Source organism: Vanellus vanellus, assembly GCF_965231255.1.
Source record: "Vanellus vanellus genome assembly, chromosome: Z".
Classification (NCBI taxonomy): Eukaryota; Metazoa; Chordata; class Aves; order Charadriiformes; family Charadriidae; genus Vanellus; species Vanellus vanellus.
Genome location: NC_138908.1, coordinates 74924020 through 74944544, shown reverse-complemented (window position 1 = coordinate 74944544; position 20525 = coordinate 74924020). Strand labels below are relative to the sequence as shown.

The window sequence follows — 20525 nt, the reverse complement described above, 5'->3', positions numbered from 1 at the left end:
ACATGTGTCCAAATGCTAAACTCCTGACCTCTCCAGTGCCAATGAAGAAAGAAAGATTGGAGATCTTTATAGTTAAATAATCACATTCACACTAGCTTAAATTCAACTCTCTGGCAAATACCGTTCTCATCTTTAACCTCAGTTATCAAGCTGTGCTTAAAATTTTAGAAATACCATCCAAGTTATTTATTAAAAATGACTAGAAATGTACTATTTGCGCAACATGGATAAATTGCACAAATCCAGGTTCTTTAAAAAAAAAAAAAACAGAAATCATTCTTTCATTATTCTTAATTTTCAAATAATTTTAAACCTAACAGTTGACAAAGACTAAATGTTGTAAGGATAGCCTTCCAATTTATTCAGTTTTCAAAACATGAAAAAAGAAATCCTTCATTTTTCTTCCATATTTCATGTCTAATTCCACAGTCACAAAGACCAATGTCAGCTGCCGGCAGCACTACTTCCAGCACCTCCATCTACGTTGAAATTTCCTTAGGGTACAGCTTCCTGTTGCTCTAGGATGATCTCGTGAGCTGTCACTGAAGAGGGTGGTCCTTCCTCTCTATTTATTTGATTGCAATTTACCTAGTGAAAAGGCCGTGTTCTGTTTTCTCTGGTAGATGGCAGGTACTAAATTACTTTGCATATACAGACATACAATGATTGATTGAGAGACTGTTCAAAATTGCCAGAGGCTTCAGGACTGTTAATACAGATATTCTGAAAACACCTACTACAGGTCTGAATAGAAACACAGTCAGTCAACCATCACACACAACACAGCTTCACCAAACAAAGGAGACAATGTGTAATAGCAACCATCCAGTGTGAAAGTCTACAAAACAATGCAGAAAACTGGCAGAAAAGCGTTTATTAGAACTGTTTTGGGAATACTGTTAGGTGTTGAACAGATTTGCCAAAAATTTGCAAACAATTAATTAGCAAAAGCCTCCAGCTAAGATTTTTTGAGAAAAGGTCAACCTCATGCTATATTTGTGTACAGTGCCTGGCGCAGTGCCTAAAACCACGACCACAGAGGCACCTAGAGCAGTAGGCCCCTGGTCACTCCTAATGCTTAGCTATCAACTTGCTCATTTACTCCATTTTGGTCTGTTCCAGCTGTCTTATTCCCAGATTACATGCATAAGCAGTTCTGAGGAAAGTTTGCAGCTGCTCCTGAAAAGCAGAATGGGCGAGATTGCACTGGGAAGGGCTTCATCTGCAGTCCTCTAACCAGGCAGGCCTGGCACCATCTACCCCTGCCCTTATGCCACACCTCGGGAAAAGCACGTGCTCTGTTTCTCATTGTAAAACTGCTGTTCACAGTATTTTTAACACTTTGAAAAAGACACACCAAATAGTGACTTAGAAGCTCTGAAAAGATCCAGGGTCAATGGCCTTTTAGCATACATGTGGACGGTGTGCTTTGAAAGAGGTGAGCAACGCAGGCTTGAGCGAGTCTGCTGCACCAGTTGGCTGCGGGGCCAGAGATCGCTCTTCTAATGGCTCTCTGATACAATAGAACAGATACTGCCACTAAATACTACTGCAATTTGGACTGCTTTTTCCTTGGTAAAACTGCAGTGCAGGGAACAACAGTAAATCCCTCCAGCTGCAAATGAAAATATCAGCACTTATTATGGATGGAGAGACAGGAAGCTGATTCCAGCTTTGCTACAGTGCCATTCTTACCTTCGTGATGGAAAACATGTATACTCTCCCTTCCTCTTTCTTCAGGTCATTCATAAACATTGGTGCACCCACAAGCAGCACATCTGTCACAGAATCCCTGTTAACATCCACTGAACACACCACACTGCCGAAGTAGGAGCCAATCTGAAATCAATAGTAAGAGTCATGTTTGTATGTGGATTTTGTAAAGCATAATGTTTTAGCACCTGACTCAGAAAACTTACACCCAGAAGTAGTTCCAATACTAGTGAATGAAACTGCCCACTGGAATAAAATTACTATATAACATACTGCAGTTCTTGAAGAATCATATCCTTATGTGTCCACTGCTTCTGGGCAGTAGCTGCTGCTATGGCTTTAGCACTTGGCAACAAGAATGCAAACGGAATGAGCTATGAAAGGTATATTTTTTTTTATATTAAACTGTGCACATGAAACTACCTAGTCTCTGCTTTACTCTCAGATTTGTCTTACAAGCAAATAAAACCAAAACCACCTAAACTGGCTGCTCTTTTCTGAGGAGAGAAGAGAATGAGAGTCCAAATCTCTCTTTTGATGTCATGTACTTCACAGCTTCTCAGGCAGAGTGGAGCTCACTGAGTCTCTCCCAATTAGAAGTGTTGACAAAATTAAGTATATATTAAGTATCTTTGTATATTATCTTTTACCACTAACTGGATGACTTCCTAAAATACTGTTTAAGAATCACAGTTAACCTCATTGAAGTAGTCTAGTGGCAGTGAAAAGTTCAAGTGGATTCTAAATGCATTGCAAGAAAGAGGAATTTTCAGAACAAACGCATTGCAATTTACTGCTGTGTCAATAAAAACAGATGCCTGCAAAATCTGTGTTCATAACCAAATTATACGTGCCTGCTCGCCTCTCTGGGACTGCACAACTGCGATATTACCATCGCTGTCAACATCATAAACCACTACTCTGCCAGTGTAGTTGGATCTTGGTGCGCCAGCGACAAAATAGACGGAGCTCTGAGTTGAGAGAACAGCGACCGAATAACCTGGGGAGAGAAGCCAACATTTAACATGTGTGAGAGACCATTAACTACAAGTTGTCAATTGGTTATCCATAAAGGCATCGAGAATGAGTCAATCTGGTATGTTAGTCACAGAGAATGATGCTTCCAGACAAGAAGTAAAGCTGTCACACATGCATAAAATCTGCAATAGTCTTCTGGAGGGAACAGTGACCCACAGATCAAGTTGAAGCAGGTTTGCAGAATAGCATGGACAATAGTTTAGCCTATTCAGTAAAATGCAGACCACAAAAATGTCATGCTTTTGAAGGAGATAGGAAAAAAGAGTGCAAAGAGTGTCCTTGGAATAAAGACATAAAGAGAAACATGAGATGAATATTTGGGCCAGCCTTCAAACCGGGAAGGAACACCTAGCTTCTGCAAAGCTTGCAGTGCATTTTCCCACAGCTCACCAAACCACAGCCCAGTGTATTGGCTGAATACAACAGGCTATATTAACAGTTTGTCAGCTGAAGGGTTTAGGTTGATTGAACTTCTTTGAACACGTTAATCCTTATTCCCGTTATTCTAATATTTGCTTTCAGGAAACATCTTTTAATACCTGCAAATATTTTAAACATGTATTAGCACTATAAAGCTAACATTACTACATATTTTACATTTCTGTGGTTTAATTACAGCAAATTTATTTTAACAGAAGAAGACAAAACGATCGTTTATAAAGACTGCAGTTTAATCTCAATAACAAAATCCCAGTGATTGGGCAGAATATGCAGGTCTTCAGCAAGCTGCATGTGAGGAGCACAGTCTAAAAGCATTATGCCTTGGTCATTATGTATACCAGTCTTAATTCAGATTTGTGTTCAGTCACTGTTTTTCTAGGGAAAGAACATCATTGGAGACAAAAAGTTCAAGAAGAAACAACAAAAAAAGATTTTACGCAGCAAGTTAAGGCCACGGGTTCCTAATTAATACATCATGCAGCCATTTGAAGTGAGAGGGTGCAGTGCAGAACGGGACCCAATCTAGCAAGCTGTGATGTGCTAGCAGTCCTTTCGTTTGGCTCTTCCAAGTTGGTGAGAAAGAGCTGGCACAGAGAGCTCTTAGTAGGGGACGGAAAGAGATGGAAGGCAAATGAAGCGATAGAAAAGGCAACAACAACATTGTTTGCTCTGAAAAGATTAAGGCCAATACTCTAGAAAGTGCCTTGTGGAGAAGTGCTGAAAGGATATGACCTGACCTTTTCAGAATTATTCTAGAAAAGGGAAGAATAGCAAGTCTGAAGAGGTAACACATGCAAAAAAGCAACTGCTAAGCCATGGGCAAAAGAGTGTGTTGGTTGCAAAAACAGCATCTCATTAAATAAGTTCAAGGATAAGAAAGTCATGGGTGCTTAATGTAGTAGCATTATTCAGGGATAAATCGCCAGAGCAGGCAGGTTGTAGGTTTGCAGAAAACATTTCAATGACCTGAGAAGACAAACTGAGGGGCTTTGCAGGGTCACAAAAACAGGCATCAGAAAATATATTGGGGTTACAAATAAGACCTCTGCTAAACTGCAGCAAAATTCTTAAAACTGTAAACTGAACTGTAAAAGGCCAAGAAAAGTGAGCATAGATAAAACGAGAGCAAGTCAATCAACTTCTTATCCACCTGTAATTGGGGAATTACATACAAATACTAGAACAGAAGGTACCCGTAATGATCAGTCAGATACAATAAGCAGCCTTTTTAAATCCCATGACTTCTTATATCTCTATTACAAAGCCTGTTCTTTTTTCAGCTTACAACATTGATATGAGTAGAATTTTAAAAACACAATAAAGATTTCATCCAGTGAACTGCTGACATGTAAATAAAATCTTTTTGGATGCAAAATTTTTTCCATATTCTTAAATCAGTTCTTAACAGGAGTCTGGCTACAACAGGATTTCCCAAGTTCTTTAATAACTTAATAAAGGTTTGATACGTTTCCAGATTTGTATTTCAGCCCCTTACCTAGATAAGAGCTATGATTTCTGTCCTGTAGAATTTTCTCAAACGCATGGCTTGGAAAGGTGGTGACTCTGTCTGAAGACTCCTGAACTACCGTTCCACTCCAGTCATAGGCCCCAACAGCACCCAGCAGCAGAACATCCTTTAAAAAATAAACCCCAACATTTTACAACTACCTGTTTCAGAAAAAGAGTGAGTGAAGCTGAAGTTACCACATGTAATTTCTTCACCACTGTGTTTAAAGCAGTGATGTACAGTCTAACAACTGCAAGCAGTTGGCTGGAGCCGCTTATAGTTACCACTTACATGCGGGATTTACTGCTCTATTAAGAGGGATTATCACTCCTCTACTGTGAGAGGATAAGCGACTGCTTTAGCTCCCAGGGCACTGCAACTCAAGATGAAATGAGTTTACTTAAACACTGTGACAATTTCCTAAGACTGTCCACCCTGGGGTTGGGCTTGCCAAGTCCATGCTTTTATGTTCTTATGATCCTCAGAAGACTGAGGATCAGACAAGCAAAACTGTAAGAAAAAGCTACTGCCCCCTTTTTGCCAACAAAAGTGCCAATGACAGCACACAAAAGGCGATGGGAAGAGATACAAAATTCTTTAAGTGTATTTTAAGGAGTTGCTCCTGAGAGAACAGTTAAACCTAAAATCCAAATTAATATGGGTTATTATGTGCAATACTTGATACAGAAATACTTAATCTTAGACTTGTATAAATAAAACAAACAGTTTAGAGTATTCACGTTTTTAAAATTCTTTACTGAATTGAGATAGTTACAGAAAACTGCAGTAAAAATAGTATATGTAATTTTCCTGAAGAAACCCCCAAATCTTTCTTAATTTTTGCCATTTCCTAGCATCAAGTGCTTGGTAAATTAAAACTTCGATTTCTGCACAAAGAACTTCAAAAAACTGTTTTATTCATCTTTAAGGGCTATAGGAAAGACACAACCTTCCTGTATTTTCAGTTGAAAGCTGCTTGAACCACACTTGAATTTTACAAAGAGGACCTATTTGGTCAAGATAATCTTAAAATTGATTAGCAAGAAAAATGTATCTGATTTATTATTCTTTCTAATTTCTAAGTGAAATATGCTTTAAACAAATATGATTAACTTCATAAATATCAGATAAATGCTTTTTGGACTTGATTTATTTACGTCTTGATGACTTCCTAGATAAACACCAGCTTTACAATATGGTTTCAATTCTTCTGAGTTATTCAATTACAAAATACTAACTTGGAACAATTGAATTTTTCATGCTACGTGAACTCAGAAATCACCAAAGTAATTGGATTAACACATCTCAAAATCATTACATGGATGAAACTATTACTCAACTTCACATATTAATGTGTATTTTTTCATTTTAGGGATACACAGCATCTATAAGAAATCATTTTTGTGGTATCAAATTAAAAGAAAAAGATGATAATTTGACATTCTGATTGTAAAAAAGTCTTAAAACTGGTCATTGTGTTTATCAGTCTTATTTTGTTGCACTTCTAAGCATTCTTTCTACGTAATTATGTCTACTTGTATCACTAAATAATTAAATTCACATACCTTTTTTTGTGAGTAATACGCACTGAAGCCCACCTGTGACATTTCCATTTGGAATGTATCACCTTGGTCGGTACCTGGCAAAACAAATATTCACATATGGTTAACCCTATAGAACCACACAAGAGTTCCAATATTGCTGTCTCCGAGTGTAGCTATATAGGGACTGTATGTTATTTCTCCCAAATCCACCATTTTTGCTAAAACATTTCCAACATTTACAAAATCTGGAAAGCTGAGAGTTAATAAAGTGTAGAATATTTGGAGGATTGATGGCAAATTGGTCAGACGGAACCATGATACTATGAGTCTCTTCCAAAAAAAGGCAGAAGTTGATGATAAAGATGGCTGGAATCAGTTTGCGCAGTGTTGCCACTGTAGCAAATCTCTTTTTATGTTTTCTAGGAAGCAATAGTAATACACCAAAATTAGGAGCTTTAACAGCTGTATATTCACATCTTTTGGATGAATGTTTATTATCGTATAGGACTTACAAAACTGTTGTAATTGTCCTGAAAAATACCGTGACATGCAGGAATATTTCCTAAGCTAGATGGATGGGACTCAGGTAACAAGAATTCAATGGGAGTACAAAAAACCCAAGAGAGGGAGCTCACCCAGTCCCCTTGACTCGATTAGCAGCACGGGCCTGGTAAAGCATAGATGGAGGCGAAAGAGAAGGTCAGATTTCATCCTGAGCACAGGGAGGTTGCAGCCACGAAAAGCTCCTTAGGGAGGGCTGAGGCCAGATCACAAGTCTCCCAAGCATGGTCTAAATTTGACTTTAAAAAGCTGGCTTTTGGGGGGACGAAGTGCCTCTTGAGGCACCTCTACAGCGCCTTCCTCCAAACAGTACACCGAAGATCGTAGGTGATGCTAGGGGTAGCTCCTGGTAAACACCGCACAAGTTGCGTTACTGTTGCTTTTCAGTTCTGTAATCAGTAACTTAGTCTTCTGATTCGCTTTTTAAAGTCATAGTTACTCAGCATTAAGAGAAAAACACAAGTGAATCTGACAAGCACAAGATACCTTTACTCCTCTGGTGGCAATAGCTCCGAATACATTCGGATGCATATGGACAAGCCCCCAGTGGACGCCTGAAGCCCAGGACTAGACTTAGATGTTCAGCAACTGGGGAATATTTCCCACCAACTGCAGAAACTGAGTTGAAGTCAGGCTCATTAAGAGTGAAGTAGCTGGGAGAACACCCGCACAAACCAGAGCCCTGCTGGGGAGCAGGGAGCAGCCCGCGGCTCCAGATGCCCCTCGTTTTCACAGTACTACACTAAGGTGAAGCTAAATAAAGTCCTTAGCTCATCAGCTGGGAGAATCAGGTCTAATTTTTCAGAGACATTGAGTGTTTTACCTTCTATACTAAAAATGCGCTCTCCAAGCGTTCCTGCTTCTTCCAGTAGAGCAGCCTCAGATGACACATTAAAGAAATACTTGTCTGTTGGATGACTAGCAATTCCTTTGATTTCTTTAATTAAGTTTTTAGTATCAAGTTCATGCCTGATTAAGTATCCCAAAACCTTGGGTAAAAAAGAACAAAATAAGAAGAGTGAAGGAAATCATGGTGTTACTCCCCTTCCTTCCGTATTTTTAAGTAAATATTCTATGTGTTAAAAAAAAATGAGTGTAGCTATATAGGGTTCATTCATATTAGTGAATTGCTTATCAGACTGTATTCCCATGCAAGGGACCATTCAGATAGGAAAAATAAATAAATAAAGGCAAAGGAGAAAACCACTCAAGTTGCTCAGGTAATATTTTTTTTGCTTTTTCAGCCAGTTAAAGACAACCAATATTTCACTAGTTCATAAAGATTAATTTCACCTAGTTTCAGTCTCACCAGCGTAACAATTCATGGATTACATACAGCTTATATATAGAACGTGCACTTTCATACAAACACAAGAAAATGGTATTTCAAAAATTGCAATAATATATATATAATTATAGTATTACTTACAGCAATGCCAAATCTGGTTATATTGTCTTCATTGCATTTACCTATCACTGTTTTCAAGTTGGAGCCATCATGTGATTCACCGTCCGTCACAACAACCATTACTTTTGTGGCTGTCGGACGTCCTCCCGATTCAGGTGAGAAGGCATACTGTCTGTTATAAAATATTGGATTTATCACATGTCAATTTATAATGGATGGTATTTGGTATATATACTGTAATGAGTATGATGATCACTGACTTAGAAAAAGGTGCATCTATAGTGTTTTTTATTTGGAAATTAACAATCTGCAATAAGAATTTTCAATTATGCTCCTGATAGCTTCTTCTCAAAGCACTGCTCAAAGCACCATCAGAAATGCAATCAAGGAAGTAGAAAGAAAATGAAAAACAAGTAGGACTGGATGGTATTTCTGATATAAATGTACATTCCAGGAAAAACAGTATTTTTTGTACAAATATTTCTAAATAAAAAGGGTTTTTTTTGTCAGAACTATTGATGTTTTCTAACACCAGAGTAGCCAGGAATCAGCTCCACCAAGTTCAGACAAAAGGGGAGTAATAATAACAGGTTCATCAACACTACTGTAAATATCAACTCCATTGAAGGCTGAGTCTGTCCCTAAATATGATTTTCAAGGCGATTTGATTCAGCACGTATTTTGGCCTAGAGTTCTGTCCTTGATTCAACTGCAAAGTAGCGTCCTCCTATTGCGAAACAGACCTGGTTTGTATAGCTATTGAGAGTCACAGTACGTTGTTCTAAGTGTTTCCTATTTTTCATGCTGCTGGTGCTGCAGCGACATACTGACAACAGACAGACTTTATTTTCTCTGCAATCAACCAAAGCCTGACCTGCAAACATGAATCCCACTGAATCCTGGAATAAACTTTACTTCTTTCAATGGTTTTGTATCTTTCCTAAAAGCTTGTCCATGCTGTTTGAGGCAGTGTCATGTTTAGACATCTGTGACAGCCCAAAGAATTCTGTTGGGTACCAGAACTACTTAAGTGTAGAGTTTAAACCAATGGCTAAAGACATGCTTTTCAGCAAGTCTAGTTTACGTATCCCTGTACTGTTCTGTACGGGGCACTGTAAATGTACCCAAAGGATTCTGTCTGGCGCTGGGAACCTCCTCAGAGGCTCTGAGCACGTGCACTCCCAGTGGGAATGAAATTCAAGATGTGACCGTTGCCTTGCAAGGTAAGCTACAATAGTTGCGCAGTAATCACCAATGTGTTTTACCTTGCATTGTCAATGGCTTTGAAAGTATTAGTTAGATCTCCTCCCTTCTGATACGTTCCCTCCATTGCTTTAACAACCTCATCCTTTGTCTGATACGTATTCAAGTTGAACACTACACGGGGATCATTGGCATACTGAATTAAACCCACCTGTGCAATAAAGAAATTATGTTAGATTATCATGCATTACAATCAGTTACGTAGAATCACGATGCTTACTTATACGTCAGGTTGGAGTAAAAGATCTGCAGATGCACACAGGGTTATAATTTTCTTTCAACGCACATAAAACCAATTAATATTAACTTGTCTGGAAAGCAAAGAGAGCTAGAATGCTCTTGCACTTTATGTCATTTATTATGGACTGCAATATGTTAATGCAAACAATCTGAAATAGTAAGCATTAAAACGTTTGCTTGGTTACCTCTGAAGAGCTAACAGATAGCAATAAGGGAGCTCAGGGAAAAATGAGAAAACAGCAAAAATTCTACAAGCTGACAGCAGCTCAATCTGATCTCTTATAAGGAAATCCTAAAGGTTAGCTACTTGACAGCACTGTGAACCCTATTTATTTTTAATACAGGTGAAGCTAAAGACACGTGCTAAGATGTACATTTAGTATGAAAGAAAAAGAGGAGAAGATGCTAAAGGTGAGGTTCAGAAAGGACCGAGCAGGACAGCTAGCTTTTAAGCACCTCACTTCCAAAGTTGCCCAAGGAAGAAAGCAGCCTTTGGGAGAGAGATTCCCAGTGCCCCAGTCTTTGTTCCCAGAACTGTTTATGGAAAATGGACAACTGTAAAGACAGAATATGTTTAAAAAAAAGGCAGTAAAATTTTCCTTACCACCACCAAATTAAAAGGAAAAAAGAACTCAAAGATCAGACAGTAACCAAGCAGGAAAATTTTAAAGCTGCAGCAGTCGGAAAGTAAAAGTTGTATGAAAAGCCCATAAAAAAATCTGTTCTACTGTTACTACATCCCCATAGATTACATTTTAATTACTTGTACACCTAATGCATGAAAGAGAGCCGACTCTAATAGATATAACCTAGACTTCTACTTCAGTTGGTTTACGTTTTGAATCAAATTACAAATCCCTTTTGAAATAGGTTAGCCGTGAGATAAAAAACTCAATACTGAAAGATACAGGACAACTGTCTAACCCGTGGGTTTGGGGGAGGTAGTGTAGTCATGCTAAAGCACACGTGGTTTCCTTTAAAACCACTAATAAAACCCATTGCTTTTTTTTTCTGGTGTGTGTGTGTGTGTGTGTGTCTTTCTCAAAGATGTCTTTGACTTACCTGGGTTTTGTTAAGGCCTATGTCTAAGCCTTGTACAAATTTTTTCAAAAATGCCCGCACTGCATCCCAGGGATAAATGCTGTTTGACTCATCACAAACCACCACAATATCTATGACAGAGGAACACTCTAAAACAAAAATAAAATTGGAGATTAAATGCACTTTCAGTCTCAATATACTTACAATTCTTTGGCTAAATCCCGTGGTGCATATTTTCACACAGGCAACACTTCAGATCAGGAAGGTTTTGCCAGACAACAGACACATATGCAGATTTTGAACCTGCACTGGTGCAATGCCTCTGAATTCAGAGGACTGAATCCATATTTACATCAGCATGGGATGACGATTTGTCAGTCCTTATGTGTGAATCACAGGACTTTGCTTTTTGCACATACTTTTTTTTTTTTTTTAATCCCAAATTAAGAGTCCCCGACACAACGTATCTTGATTTCTTTTGATATGTTTTTTTTTTTTTTAATTGAATCTGTTTTGCACATGTTGCCTTACTTTGAACAGCAGGAGAAAAGCTTCTTAGGATCTGGAAACTTGGACTGATTTCAGAACAGACTCCTGTTGCATAGTATTGGCTTCCACACTGCTGTGCCCACAAGGGACCACAAGTCTTTAAAAATAACAACAAAAAGAAACTATAAAAATAACAAATACTTGTCTCACCGTATCCATATACAAAAGCACAATAAGCATGACTGTAGGCATATAGGATCAGAGAAGCCCTCCTGGGTTATCAGGTGAAATCCCTTGCAGCCCCAGTGACAGCGTAACCCCTTTCACAGACTTTCTCATTAGTAGGATTTTTCTATTCGTGATCGTCCCAGTGGCTCCTTCTGCAAGCTGCCCTCTCCACACTATGCCCAGCTATAACACCGAGGGAGCGTGAACTGGTCCGCAAAGAATCTGTGCTGCTTTGAGCCACCCGCCCTGCAAACTACTGGTTTAAAACTGGGGTTGGTATTCGCCCATGGCTTACAGGCGTGCAGAAAATACTTCCACTAACCAGGAGGTGGCATCAGAGCCACGAGCATGCAGGTCGCTGCAAACACGCAGAGGGGTACGGACTCTTACCAACAATAGCGTGACCAGACTGAAGAGTTTTGTGGTCGGTGCGCGCGCACACGCACACACAGTTATTAATTTGAGGAGCCTTGTTCCCAGGGGAAATTCACTTTGCCAAAATATTTACAAGTTAAACTTCATCTCCGGTGAGGGTGCAGCCTCGCAGTGTGCACCGTCCTATTTAGCCGCAGCTAAAAGGGCAAATTTGTCCCTGGCCTCACATACCCCTCGGCTACCTGTTTCATTGCCTTCCTAGGGAAGTAATATTGCTTCTTTGCTGAAAATAATCTCTTTAAAAAGAAATGTTTTCAGCTGGATCAACCAGCTGGGTACATGACACCCACACCTCTGATATTAGAAAGATTTTTACAAAAGTACCTAGGTAAAAAAGACAAATACTGAGATAGTATTTTGTCATGAGGATATTTGGGGAGATGGATTTTCTTTTTAAAAGAAAATCACGTTAGGATGTTAGGAACTCAAGGAAAAAAAACATAATCTCCGCGTAACCTCTGCCCAACAGTTCCGAAAGAAATGATAGCTTCATCATATATACTTTCTGATTGCCCTATCCAGTCGTGAGAGCCTGGAAAACAGAAACTGCACCATCTCTGTTTAGGAAGAGAAGAGAGAGTGAACAGCACTATTACGCTTTTCTCAAGAATATTGAAAAAAAGGTAATTAAAAGCAGAAGTAAATGGAAAATGAGCTAAATCACACACTGGTTCATACACTGGTTTACCAGTGGTAGACCACATCAAACCATCCAAATATCTTTGACAAGATGGCAGATCTTCTAGACAAGAGAAAGGAAGTATATCTACGTTATCTGTTCTTGAGAGAAGTGCTTTTTTTTAGCGGCTACATGGGGCATGATTAGTTTTATTGGAAAAGATGGATATTTGCAACAGTGAGAGGTACAAAATAAATCATGTATATCACTATGAAGCTGGAGGAGAGTTACTAGTCTTTAGTTTAGAGTCGTTTTTAATTTAAAGTTCTTTTTAGATCAATCTCATTGCCCATTTTCTATTTTTCTTTTCTTAGCGGTAACTCAAAACTGTGATGTTAATCTTGGAGGAAAAAAATAGAAATGTTCTAATGAACTTTGCTGATCTTCACTTTAAAAAATAGAAAAGCCTAATGTTATTGCATTGTTAAAGTTAGAAATTTAAGATGCATCATTAATGCAGGGGAAAACTGGGAGATGACATACCAAGAACTGATGAACTTGAAAAGTGGAATATTAGAAAGGGGCATAGACTTGCCCTTAAGGACTAATGCTACGAAATGTGGAAATAAACTGGCAGTTCGTTGAGTGGAAGAGAGTAGCAGATGGATTAGGCACTGGCTGACTGCAGGGTGACCATACGCGTGAAGCCAGCATGCCAAGCAAATATGGCCTAAAGATATGTGACAAGAAGCATTTGCAGTTGAGACAGGGAAATACCAAACACACTGTATAGTGCCCTGGAAAGACTCATGTGGATTACAGCATAGGTCTGGTCATTCGTGTTCGAGAGAGGTGTATTTTAAAACGCACATTTCAGCCCAAAGCCTCTGTTTATCACAGTGAAGGACAAAGGAGAACGACTGTGGGATGTTAAATACAGAAGGGAAATTTTACATGCAGGGAAATGGGAGCTGTTCCTTTCAGCTAAAACCATGACACTGTCCCAAGAACAAACTGATAGAAGCTTAGATCAGAAATCCAGAAAAAAGTTGTTAACCATCAGTGAAATTCTTAAGCATCTTTCCAACAGGACTAAGCATGCCTCAGAAAAACGTAATAAGCGTGTAGAAATGACTGCCTTCTACTTAGAATACCTGTGGTAAGCAATCACACGGCATCAAACAGCTGAACCAGCAGGACTCACAAGCTAGGACACAGACACGCCAGGCTGGGTCACGCTCCAGCCCAGCAGCCCAGGGATGCAACACGGACTGCTGCGAGGGGACGGAGGCTGAGAGACAAGCAGCCGCGGGAGGAAAGAGCACAGTGAGCTGGGAGGAGGAAGCCCTGAGCGTATCACAAAGAGCCCATCACAGAGGCCAACTGCCAGAGACAGCGTCTCAGAGCAAAACCCTGGCTGGCAGCAGCTTGCAATTTACGAGCAGACAATCTCTGCTTGTAGTCCAGTTCTTGCCACAGCTAAGTCACGGGGCTTTCGATATTTGTTGAGGCTGAGTCACAGGCAAGCACCCGTTGCCACTACCCGGTTCTCTTATGTCAAAAAGAACTCCTGTCGCCAAAGACATGGCTAACTGTTCATGTCTTAGCATTCAACATTTTTTTTTTGTTAGTTTATGCAATTTATGTCAATCAATACTGTATGGATCAGGAAATTCTTTTTGACTGAGGGGGAAGTTCAAGTATTGTTAGAAAATAGAATTTTTTCTGCATGAGATGTTTTAAATCACTGAAATTACTGATACTGATTAAAAGTGGGTATGCATAGGACAGTATTATCAGTAATTAAAGGTACTATCCAAGAGAAAGAATAAGATTTTTTTTAAATCAATACTTTCTCAAACAAACAAACAAGAAGAGCACTGTTGCTGTATTTTGAAGTTATAATTAACTTTACTAACTCCAAGAGCTGCTGGAAAGTTTCGAATTAGACCTGCTTTTAAGTACTTCAGTGAACTGGGCTATGTGGTAATGAAGATAATAAACATTTGAATACTTTTATGATTACTAGGAAGATGCAAGAGAAAAACACAAAGCTTAAAGTGAGCCTCAAAGCTCTTTTGCCTGTAGTTTATTGTTTCACTTAATTTCTGCACATGCCTACAATGTATACATTGAACTGGAATACACCTATGCTGCAACAGCTTTCATGCTTACAGTTAAGATTGTAAAAAAAGGTGTTAACTTCCTTTCAATGATGATATCTGTTTTACTGGCTCCAAGGAGAGTCGTTTGCAGAATATACACATAGAAAATGCATCCTGTGCCAGATCACTAACCAAATAAAACATATCACATGTCCACAGGACTAGAAATCCTAACATCTCAGGAGAATAGTCACTGTTGCAAGTGCGTATGGTAGACGAGACTTCCCATACTGTCTTTTGAAAGCATAGTCAGAACTATACAAGACCGGCTTAAAGATGTGCATGGTGGAAATATTCTTGCCTATGTTTTCTGACTTAAATTACAGACTCTTTAATTATGTGCCCTTCCATAGGATATTTAAATAAATGATGAAGGAGAGAATTCATAGTTTTCCTGATTTCGGACTCTAGGTAAGGACAGTGGGATGGAATATTTTAAAATATGTAAAATATGTATTAATCTATGCTGCATAATAAAATACATTCATCTTGGAATTATCAAAAAATGAGGTGACTTCTAGTTTCATCATTCTCCTCAGGAATTTCTATGTGTACTGAATATATCATTGCATACATACCAAAAATCCTCCTGTTTCTGAGTTCTGTATCAAAGTCAAGCCAAGGTTCATGTCTTCCTTTATCTCAGTCACATTTGGAATATTTATTAAAGCTGAAATAAAAAGAGATTAAGTAATGGCAGAATAGTAAATAAGATGTAGAAGCAATCTAGTAAGTTAGAATTCCTTTTTGAAAGCTTGATTTTTCAGCATCTAAGACGCCTCTTCCAAATGGCTGCATACAAATCTGAAACAAAAGAAACGAACACTAATCTTTGTCAAAAATTTGCTAACCATTAACTACAGACATGAATTAAGTATGGCCATTTAGAGTACCTGCCCTCAAGAGAGCTGAGGCAAAAGAGAGCAAGAAAATGTCTACCTATTCAGTATTTTTGGCTGGCTGAGTAGTTGCAGCTGAGCAGCTACTGTTACATTCCCCAGGACACCAGACTCCTCCGATCCCGTAACATACTTTAGACAAAAACCTGGAAGGAGTAACTGGACGCAGAAATGGTCCGCACCACAAATCAACATAAAGTAGGCATCTCAGCATACTCTGCTGCCCCGTATTTTCACTGTACCCAAAAGTGAATCCCACTTTATACTCAGTCTGCGAACACACAGAAGCAGAAAAGGCTTCACTCAGTCCTATTCAAAATGAGGACATACAAATGTTAAGTGATGTTAAGAGCATGGCGGCCTTCCCCGCACGCGTGCGCGCACATACACACACAGACACAGACACAGTGAGGACCCCGACAGGGCCACGGACAGCCACAGCAGCATCCATGTAAAGGCTACACACACAGACACACAGACACACAGACACACGCACGTGCGCGGCTCCACCAGGTACCGGCATGGCCTCTCCATCTGCCCCACGGCTCCCCAGCTCGCCAGCTGGCCCAGCTCGCTGCTTGTGCAAACACGCACACACTCCTCCAAATGCTGAATACCACATTTGGTATTCCCCTGGGCGTACCTCCACCCGCTTCACACCGGGACCTGCGGCCCCCCTAAGCCGGTGGGTTTGCTGGTGGACACACACCCACATGCACACCAGGTTTCGGGAAGGTATAGACGCTCGCCCCCCCAGCAGCTGCACCAGGCCCCGGGGCTGTCACCCACGGTCCTGCTCCAGCCACCTGCGCGGAGCCCTGGTCGCCCCCAGCAGCTGGTTTTGGGATACACGCCGGTTCCTGCCCCATGGCTGGCAGTTAAAGACCCCAATTGCTCCATCAGCTGAGGCTGAGACCCCAGTGGCTCCAGCAGCTGGGACCACGGGTCCGACTCCCGCGGCAGGCACCGATTTCCACTCACACCCACACGGGTCTCACCAGTAGCTGGGACCAAGTCCCCACATTCACACGCACTGATACACACAGGACAGAGACCAAGACTATGCAGAGAGAAAGAAAAGATTTAATAAGGTAGATTGGCCTGGTACAAAAACAAGGACAAACCGGGCAACTGTAGCAAGACATTATTTGTTACAACTTACCTTGCAAATTCAATTTTTCGCATGTGCTTTTGGATGTACCAACAGGACATGCATAGATATCTCCAGTTCGGTTAGCCGGATAGCCGCTCCAGGGTGAACCAACCAACAACCTAAAGTAACAGGAACTTCATTAGGTCTTCACTGACACTGGAAAAGTCCAGCAGCGTTATTGCATTGCACACTGCAGGTAACAGCTAAAGAGGCTTTTACCAGACACAGCACCTGAGGCACTCAGGATTCTGCTCCAGAGCCCTTCAGCAGCTTTACTTGCGTATCAACACATTGGGCTCACCAGGGGCAACTTTGGTGGAGAAGCCTCTGGGGACTGGGCTGCCTCAAATATGCGTGCGGTTGTTTTTGTGGCATTATGTCGTAGCGTCAGAAGAAATCCGGCAAAGATTATCAATATATACAGATGCACACAAATTTAGAAATATATACATTGGGGATTGAGAGACAAAAATTATTGTCCTGTCAGTTAACGGTTAACTGATGCCTTTTAAGTTTTTCTTTTAACTGTTAAGAAGCATTTCCTCCAGAATCTGCTCAGCAACAGTCACATGCTTACGTCTGAGCTTGAACACTACCACACCTTGACAAGACTGAGTCAGAAAGAAAACACTGCAGGTGATAACAGTCTGCTGCATGAAGTACTTAATCCTGAACAAGAAAGTTAAGACTTAGGATAATTTGTGCATACAACACAAAGTGATTCACTTTCTCTGACTCATTCCTTCATCTGCTTTAAGATTTCCACTCCAGCATCTACAGCTCCACTATCCGGCTCCACAAGACCCCTTTAATTCTTATCTGAAAGCCTTCACAAAAATGGCTTAATTCAGCCCCTGGGAATAGGCTTAACACCTATTTTTCAGCACAGCTCTCAATGAGTGAAACCACCAGACGATATAGGGCTGTTTAGGGCTGGAAGTGAAGGACCACTCTTTATACAGTGTAATGTGCAGTGAAGTAAGGTAAGGCAAGACATGACCATAGGAAGATGATCTCAAGGACATGAAAAATGAAACGGATGATTGGAAAGGAGGGACTGTGGGTATTTGCTCCAGCAGCAGAACAGTCTGTGGTAATAATCAATGCATTTATGGGACAGTAAAAGGACAAGCAATGGCACCCCAGTACGGAATATGGAATTTCATAAGAAACCGTCTTTTTCAATTGGTCAATAGGTTGCTAAAAGCAAAATTGTTGTCCTCTAAAATTTTATAGGTAGCTAATGCAAATACCTTGCACTATAAAAAGAACATATTTTATGAAATGATTATGTTTCAAAGCAATCGCTATATATCGTATTAATTTTCCAGGGACCATCTGATTTTACTGCTGCAATTTTGTAACTACTTTGAATAAAATGACTTTGATAAAAATAAATAATTTTAGATGCAAAAGCAAGCGTTTGAGTCCTTTTTAGGTTTCTCAAAGAAAATACTGCTAACTGCATTTTTTAGTTGAGTTTCATCTCAGTCAAATACAAACTAAAGACCAAAAATTATTCTGTTATTCTGTTTTACCAGTTCGGTTGGGGGTAACTTCAGATCCTATTTTCTGTATGTAGGAATATTTTAAAAATACCTACCTCCTTCTCAATTACCTTGTCGAAAAACAGTGATTATGTAGGCAGCAGGAACAGGGTTTTGTGTACTTTTAGCATCTCTAAACCTGCAACTCAGGTTTGTATAAATACTGCTCTATATAAATCCAGTGTATGTTACATTAGCTGTGGCGAGGCCTAGGATGTTCTTGTTTTTTTCTGAGGAATATAGACTTTTCTACAGAGTGGAAACCAGAACCACCATAGCTCAGGACCTTATAACCAGAGGTCACAAGAAACTACTCCATTGGTCACGTGCCAATAGATGATACAACCTGCAAACACTTGCAGTGACGCACAGGGCTGGAGCGGGCTAATAGTGACTGACAGGAGGAAGACATGGTGTTACGGTCTCCCCCCATGTTAGGTACTGCAGAGTTATTTACATTTATTAAATGCTAACTGGGCTGATGGGAGAGAGAAAGGGGTAACAGTTTTCATGGAATCAGAAAACAGTTTTTAAAAGGATGGCAGCACTGCATATGTAATATCTGAAACTGGAACAGCTTTTCAGCATTAACTGTCAAGCTGAACATTGCACTGTCTACATTTAAAAATACTTGTATGTCTTTTCTAAGTTTCCCAGAAGGCAAATTTATATCAGAATGCCTGCAGGAGGACAGCTACTGTTCAAAGAATGATCGTCATGACTCTTGGAAATACCCCCTGCATCACTCCCGTCTGGTCACAAAACTCACCATAAATCTGTGCACCACACTGGCATCGCTCCGCAGCCGGGGTTATCCTGAAGCCCAAAGCACATAGTTCCACTCACAATAGTGAGAACGAGAGGAGCAGAGGAGGAGGAGAAGAGTACTTGAACACTAGCTGTCGCCAAATCCAAGCCTAACTCCAACCCTCATCCTTGCTATTAGTATAAACTAGAGACAAACACCATCCACAGAGTTAGAAAAAGCAGTTCTGTCCCTTTCAGCATGCATATTTGTGCTCATTCCATGGGCTCTATGCTGCTCAGCAGTAATGTGGGCTCTGAAACTCCTGTTTTCCCCAACCTAATTCCAAGCCAGACACCTATTTATACCAAGGAACCATCACTCTTTATACCCAATCCACTTCTAGAACTTAATATCCACAATTGTATTTTACTTTCATGAGCCCTAAAATGAACCTTGTAGCTGTTGTGTGGTAGAAACAGAAAAAATGTAAGCCAAACAAGCCAAACACTTCTAATTTTAACCCCAAATCTAAATCTATGCCAACTGTGCCCACAGCAAACTTAATTTTGTCTTTCATTTAGCTTGCACTCCTCATACTTTACTGGAAGTTATTATACTACCTTCCCCTTTGCTGTATTAGCCTTCCTTGTAGATTTGCAGGGTCCATGAATCTCAATGCCATAACTATGCTGTAGGCCAAAAAATGCCATTCCATACACAGAATTTAACACATAGAACTGACTATTACTGACACTGTGATTTTGAGTAACGATCAGAGCTGTTAAGCCCCTTCCCTTATTTGACTTACCTAGTCTAACCTGCCATCAGTATGCTCCTGAGAAAAATTATTAACCAATTTCTGCCAAGCCTAGCCCTCTAGTTTTAGTTGCCAACCTTAAAGGTCCTAGAATATAGCTTAATTATCATTTCTCTCATATCCTGAGCCTTACTTAAGCTTAATATGAGCCTTAATCTATATTAGAAATTAGCAAGTCCTACTTGCCTTTGAAAATTAACATAAACCATTGCAGTAGAGAGTTACACAATACTGCTCTGGGGAAATGCATGTGTATCTTTCTGAAACATCAGAAGTGAAGAAAGCAAGAGAGTATCTGGCTATCATCCTGCTAACTACAAAAATATTTTTTTACTGTGATTAAACAGGATGCACATGAAGCACAGTGAAACAGAGTGTATCAGGAAAGAATGCAAGAAATGAGTACTAAAATACTTGAAAATGCTTGTTTCCAAATAAACTGTATCATGTCTAGTGTATTAATTAAGGGTCTTTTTCATCCATGAGTCAAATATTTATTTTTACAAAACTTCCTTATGTGTCCTTGTAGACTGTCTTTACACAATACTATTGTGATTAGCATGTAATATTGCCACTGATTTTATTATTCAGCTCCTTAAGCAGTCTCCAACATTGTATACAAAGCAATGGAACCACATGAAGTCAAATAAAGTTCAGCGGCAATGCCAT

The 20525-nt window shown here is 39.8% G+C and overlaps 1 protein-coding gene across 1 annotated transcript in view; it reads right to left on the bottom strand.

Annotated features, from left to right (window-relative positions):
• ITGA2 (integrin subunit alpha 2) overlaps positions 1-20525 on the bottom strand; it is a gene marked incomplete at both ends in the record, with an annotated part of 47979 nt that overhangs the window by 22743 nt on the left and 4711 nt on the right. Inside the window, 11 exons of the mRNA XM_082497013.1 lie at positions 1696-1839; positions 2568-2713; positions 4688-4826; positions 6265-6338; positions 7628-7793; positions 8234-8384; positions 9478-9626; positions 10778-10905; positions 11288-11402; positions 15271-15362; positions 16754-16863. Of these exons, the coding sequence (XP_082353139.1) occupies positions 1696-1839; positions 2568-2713; positions 4688-4826; positions 6265-6338; positions 7628-7793; positions 8234-8384; positions 9478-9626; positions 10778-10905; positions 11288-11402; positions 15271-15362; positions 16754-16863 (1414 nt within the window). The remainder of the gene's footprint in view (positions 1-1695; positions 1840-2567; positions 2714-4687; positions 4827-6264; positions 6339-7627; positions 7794-8233; positions 8385-9477; positions 9627-10777; positions 10906-11287; positions 11403-15270; positions 15363-16753; positions 16864-20525) is intronic.